The sequence below is a fragment of the Physeter macrocephalus genome, chromosome 14 (genome assembly GCF_002837175.3).
Source record: "Physeter macrocephalus isolate SW-GA chromosome 14, ASM283717v5, whole genome shotgun sequence".
Taxonomy (NCBI): domain Eukaryota; kingdom Metazoa; phylum Chordata; class Mammalia; order Artiodactyla; family Physeteridae; genus Physeter; species Physeter macrocephalus.
In genome coordinates this window covers 159305-165612 of record NC_041227.1, presented here as the reverse complement: position 1 = coordinate 165612, position 6308 = coordinate 159305, and the positions used below count along the sequence as shown (strand labels likewise).

Sequence of the window (6308 nt, the reverse complement as noted above, 5' to 3'; positions counted from 1 at the left end):
TTCAGCCTTGGGCTCGGGCAGCTAGATGGGGGCTTGGAGTGAACTCTGGCCTCACCGTCAGCTGTGAGTGGGACGGGAGGCTGCTGAGAGGTCGAGACCCGCAGGCAGAAAGAAATTCCTGGAGGAGGCACGGGAAGGGGTCACCAGCCTGTGCAGGGAACTGGGAAACCTGGCGGCCAGCCGCTCGCCCGAGGTGTGGAGCTCTGCCGTGAGGGAAGCACCTCGAAGCCCCCCTCTTCCAAGAGGCCCTCCCGGCTCAGCTCTGCCTGACCACGCAGGGTAGCCATTTTCCCCAGGGCTGGGTGGGTGGGTGGGGTCTCTCCATGTCCAGCTGAGCCGGGCTCTCATCGTGCAGCTCAATCCTGACCCCCAGTGGCCAGTTCTGAGCACTGCGGCCGAGGATTTGGGGCCGACGGCCTGGGGGTGACCCAGGGGGATGTCCTGTGACCTAGCCCAGGAGCCTCACCGCCCTGCCCAAAGTCTAGCCCGGACACACCCAACGAAGGCCCCATGGTGCAACCCCAGGCTTGGTGGCAGGGCTTCACTCAACCCAGGTGCGCGCTCGTGTTGAGGGGCATGACCAAGGGATTCAGGGACGCCCCATCTGGAGTCGGTCTTCGTCATGCTAGAGGCTTGTCTGGGCGGGCCAGCCCTGAGAGGTGGCCCCCGAGCTGTGCTGCTAGGGTTCAGGGAGGGACGGAGGAGCACGAGGGGCCGCGGCAGAGGCTAGCGCTGGGGAGGGCTGAGGCCGCCGGGCAGGCGGGGCTGCGCTGCCAGGGGACCTGGGGCCGAAGAGGTTTTAGGCAGAGCAGTGACACGGTCACACTGCGTTTCAAAACAGTCATTCTGGCTGCTGGGCAGAAGGTGGACGGAAGGGTCGAGGCTGGCAGCGGGTGGCTGGTGGGAAAGGGAGCTGCTAAGACCCCAGCCTGGTGGGGAGGAGAGCCCTGGCAGGCAGGGCCTGGGGACGGACTGGCTGAACGTGGGGGTGTGGCTTGGAGGGCAACTGTGGATGCCAGCAGCCCCGAGGACAGGAAGAAGGGGAGCCCTGGTGCTGGGAGACCTAGGCCGGACTCTCAGCTGCCAGCTGACATGGTGACGGGGGAGGTGCAGCGGTCTGTGGGGAGGGGCTCGATGGGTCCCACGTGTCTAAACTAACCTGGGCCCCTGGGGGGGGGGCGCCTGGACTCGGTCCCTGCCTGAAGCCTCAGTTGGCTTCCTGCTCAGCTGCGCAGGGGGCAGCGGGGAGCTCGGAGGGCAACGCTGTGTGGTCAAATCCTACATTTCCAGAGAGCAGAGGAGAGGAGCCGGGGGTCTTTGGAGGCTGGAGAGAAGTCTGGGTAGCCGGAGGCTGCTTGGAGCCAAAAGGTTAGACAGATGAGGCGGGAGCCTGAGGGCAGCCGCAGGGCTCAGGCCTGCATAGCTTGAGGGGCTCCGGGGACCTGATATTTCTGGGTGAAGGTGTCATCCAAGTAGGGGGGCCTCGTGTGGTGGGCTCGCAAGTATGCAGAGGCACCTGTGGTGTACGTGCACGTGCTGTGTGCTTGCCCGCCTGTGGAGCTGTGCGCGCGCGCGCACGTGCGGTGTACCCGCACGCGTGCACACACTGCGTGTTTTGTGTGCGCGCACGTGTGCGTGTGCGTCTGTGTGGTGGAGTTCTCCCTCCTGCCTCCGTCTCGTCTCTTCCTTTAGTCCCTTCTCTACTTGGCAACGAGAGTGATTTTTCTAAAAGCCAGGGGGATCATGTCCTGTCCCTCTCTGAAAGCCTTTACAGACTACTCATTGAAATACTCATGAATGAAGTGACGTGATCGTGTATGGGATTTGCGTCGAGATGATCTTGCGGCTGTGGGTGTCGAAGAGACCAAACAGAGGTGGCCGGAGCTGATCTTAGAGTTTGGCAATGCCCACGTGGGCGGTACTGGTGTTCTTCTCTCTGTTTTTGTGTGTGTTTGAGATTTTGTCAGGATAAATTGCAAAAGACTTTGAAATGTCAAAAACATGTGTAGGGTGTCCTGTTGGCTCACTCTTGCAGGTTTTTTGCCTTTCGTTATCTTTGAACTGTTTTGTAGCTCTACAATGGCAGAAAATTGATAGTATTGCAAACAATTCTGGTTCATAGAAATGCAAATTAATTTTGTCCAGTGGAAGGTAATTGATGGTTGCCCTTTGGGTACTGACCGGTCTTGCTTGTACTTACAAATGCATTTCAGGGTTCTGGGTCGCCCAGTTGTGGATGTGTCTGTGGTTTGGATTCTTCTTTGATCTGGGTTGTAAAATGTTACTGGTGTCTTCATGAATGATTGCTGTGGGGCGAGTTGTGTCCCTAGAAAGACATGTTGAAGTCCTGACCCCCAGCCCCCGTGAAGGCGACCTCATTCGGAAGTCAGGTCTCTGCAGATGTGACTTAGTTGCGGACAAGTCCTCATTAAAGGAGGGAGATTTGGACACAGACACAGGAGACACAGGAAGAACGCCAGGTGATGACAGAGGCAGAGATTGGGGTGATGTGTCTATAAGTCAAGGAACATCTGGGGTCATCAGAAGCTGGAAGAGGTGAGGAAGGAGCCTCAGCTATAGCCTCTGGAGAGAGGGTGGCCCTGCCCACACCTTGATTTTGGAAATCTGCCTTCCAGACTGTGAGAGAATAAATCTCTGTTGTTTTAAGCCCCCCAGTCTGTGGGCTTTTGCTAGGGCTGGTAGGGGGGCCAGGGCACTCCATACAGGGAAACAGGCAGTGCAGGGCCTACAGGAAAGGCGGAGCCTGGTGGGAGGGGCAGCCTGGCCTCGCATGGAGGGGGGAGGTGGGGATGCGGTGGGGTGCGGGTGTGTCACTGGGAGGAATCTGGACGTTTTCCCTGAAGGCAGCATGAGGCTTTTGAAACACAACCCCCAAACCAACTAATTCTAGAAAATGTTAAAGGCTAAATTTTTGAAGGTGAAATCTTGGCCCTCGTGTCAAAAGCTCTTATTTCACTCGCTGTGTGCTAACTCCCGGGCCGAGAGCAGGGTGGGTGTCTGTGAGGAGGCTCCTGCAGGGAGGCCAGGGAAGGCCGTGTGGAAGAAGGCTGGGCGTTGAGGGTGGCTTAGATGTGTGCATGTATGGACACACGTGTGTTTGTAGGCAGATCACGAGGTGGACGCAGCCGGGGTTAGACGCACTGGAGGATGAGCGCGCTGCAGTGTAGACGCGTCACCGTGTGTGCGTTGTAAGGTGGATGCGTTGGGTGAGATGCAGGCAGGACCCTCTGCAGTACAGACCCACTGGCTGCAGTGCAGACCCTGCTGTGTAGAAGCATGTCTCCCGTGTCTGCTCACGGCTGCTCTGAGGCCTCTGGCTGGGCCTGCGCCCCGGGCAGAGAAGGGGCCATGTCCTCCCCAGCCAGGCCTGCCCTGGCCCCTCTCTCACATCCTGTGGGGACCCTCCTCCTTGCCCGTCCTCATGAGCCCCCGGCCTGAGCTCTGTCTGTGCTGGTGGAGCCCCGGGGGCGGGTGGGGGGCGTCAGGCCACATTTCCTCCCCGGGGTCCACGGCCGTTCCAGAAAGGGCCCTCACAGTGAGCCCGACCACACAGAACTGGGCCCAGGTGACCCGAACCCGAACCCTAACCCCATTTCAACAGGGTCCTGGGGACCCCCCTGGGTCCCCTGACCGCGTCCCCTCCCTCACCCTCCAGAGGTGGGCAGCGTCACGCCGTGTTTGCCCTCAAGACAGCTGCCAGCGTTCTTGGGGCCCCTCTGTGGGGTGGGCGGAACACGCCCACTAGACTCTCAGAGAGGCTGCCCCCAGCCCGGGGCCACCAACACTTCAGAATCACTTGGGGGTCCCCATCCCCAGGGCCAGAACCTCTTATCCTGAGTGGATAAGCTACAGGATTGGGAATTAAACAACGTGTATTTAAATATTTTAATATATTTTATTTTTATTTTTGGGGGAGGGGGAATAGGCCGTACAGGCAGATGATGCAAGAAGAAAATGGCCCAACAAGGAGGGGCGTGGTGAAAAAGAAGCCCCCTCGCCCGCTTCTCAGCCCCAGGGACCTGTGGCCCCTCCATCGTGGCCTGTGGGCCTGCAGGCCGTTCTGAGCCGCACAGACACCACGCCCCCACGTGCCCACACCCCCACCCCACATGGGCGGGGCGGTCCCGTCCACAGAGTTGGTTAGCCCTGGCTGATGGACATGTATGTAGGTGGTCTTCTTTTCATGGCCAGTGTCGCCAGTGATGTCCCTGAACCTGTGCCTTTTCAAGCGGAGGGCAGGCTTTGGGACAGCCTCCCGCACGTGCCGGGCACTCTTCACCTCGAAAGATCTGCTGCCACATCGCCCTCCGCAGAGCTCGCCCCACACCTGCCCACGCCAGTGGGCCCAGCGGTTTGTCCGCCATAGCCTCCCAGCATAGCTGTGTTAGGAAACCTTTGGATCGAGCGACTCTGCTGTTCAGAATTGCAGTTCTCGTACCACGAGTCAGGTTGAACAACTTTTAATTTATTTTAAAGTTATATTTTCCCTTGTTCTGTAAACAGCCTTGACCCAGTTTTTTTTATTGGATTGTCAGACGTTGTCTTATTGATTGGACAGGCTCTTTACATAGTAAGGCTTTAATCCCTAGACACTTGCAAATATTTTTCCTCGTCTGTTATTTGACTTTTGCTTTGTTTTAAAGTAGTTGTGCCATGTAGAAAATGTTAAATCATGTAATTTTACAGTTTGGTTTTGTGAGCTCATAATATGCTCTGCATTCTTCCTTCCGGTACTTTTATGGTTATTTTTAAACATTTACATCTTTGACCCATTTAGAACTTATTTTGGTATAAGATCCGAGTTAGGGATCTGTGTCAGTTAGGGTCCAGTAGCAGACAGACGGCATCCGGAAATTGGGAAATTTGAGGAGAGCTGAACAAAGGGATTAAGGTGTGGGCAGCGGGTAGAGAAACCACCAGTGAGAAGTGGGGTCCACCCTTAGAGCTGAGGGGACCCGAGAACCTGTCCAACAGGAGCTGAGACCTGGGAGTGAGGCCCGTGCAGGGAGGACTGCACCCTGATCTCCTGGGGGCTCCCCGCTGGACAGTTCCCACCAGCAGCCCAGAGGCAGCTGGTCCACTGGCACACCTGCAGGTCACCTCCGGCTCCGGGCAGGGTGGGACTGGCTGGACGCCAGACACGTCAGCCCAGGATGGTGAACCAGTTATTGTGCCAACACACTGACTTAGGAATGGGTGGTTTGAGGGCTCCCCAGGGGACTTGGACAGAGCCCCCCCAGGGTGCAGGGTGGAGCGAGGAGCTAGAGGGCTCGGAGGCCGAGGGGAAGGGCCCGTGTGAAATGAGCTGACCGCGAGCTGGACCCGCCTGTGATGGCCTTTCCTGCCCGGGACTGCCCGGTAAGCTGGTCTTTGGGGCAGTGGGGCTTGAGGCTGGCGTGTGGAGCCGAACAGAGCAGGGTCTGTGGGGCTGGGGAGGGGTCCCCCCTCCTCCCAAAGGGGGGACCAGAATGAGGGCCGCTTGCTGCCCCCTCCGTCCTTCACTCGTTTGTTCGTTCACTCGTTCCGCACATCCCAAAAGTTAGGATGTTCCTTGACGTAAAATTCAACATTAAAACAACGTTAAGCCGTAAGTTGGTGTAACAAAGTCCTAAGCATTGATGATTTGCCCCAGGATGACAATTTGGAAACTTCTGGGAGAAAAAGCCCAATTATTAAAACAATTGTTTTTGGCACCCTGCTTTGATAATGCCCTGAACACCGGCCCTAACTGTTAGAAACACAGGGTCCAGGTGGGCGAGGTCCTCGTGGGCGGGGCCCTCGTGGGCGGGGCCCTGACATGCAGATGCGGGGATGGGAGGAGGAGCCTGCGTCTGCTGCAGACCCAGAGACAGGGGCCTGACCGTTGTCCTGCAGGAGCTGCTGGTGACTGCGCCCTGGTGTGCGGGGAGCAGGGGACCCAGGGCCACTGAGGGTGGCACGGAGCAGAGTGGGGGCAGTGTGGGAGGTGGTGTGCAGAGGGGTGCCCCACGGTTCCTGGCCAGGTTAAAGGAGAAGGTTCCCTGGGGCGGCTGGGGGGAGGGGGGTCCAGGACCACCGGAGGCCCACCCCGCAGGCTACCAGTGCCCTGGCTGGGGAGGGGCGTCCAAGGACAGAGATTGGTTCTGCTGGTGACAGCAGAATTCGGGGACCCAGACGGCGGGCTGAGGGGCTGAGCCTGGTTTGCCTGGATGGGGTGTTTCCAGGCTCTCAGTTTTAACAGCAGGACAGTCTGGACAAATCTTTATGAGCTGACCACCCCCCTTGTGTATCTCTGTTCTGACGTGGCT

General features: G+C 58.1%; 1 protein-coding gene across 1 annotated transcript in view; it reads right to left on the bottom strand.

Annotated features, from left to right (window-relative positions):
• Positions 1-6308, bottom strand: part of LOC112066184 (collagen alpha-1(I) chain-like) — a 37285-nt gene that overhangs the window by 3704 nt on the left and 27273 nt on the right. Inside the window, exons 17-18 of the mRNA XM_024128336.1 lie at positions 5751-6050; positions 56-118 (exon numbers count right to left, since the gene is read on the bottom strand). Of these exons, the coding sequence (XP_023984104.1) occupies positions 56-118; positions 5751-6050 (363 nt within the window). The remainder of the gene's footprint in view (positions 1-55; positions 119-5750; positions 6051-6308) is intronic.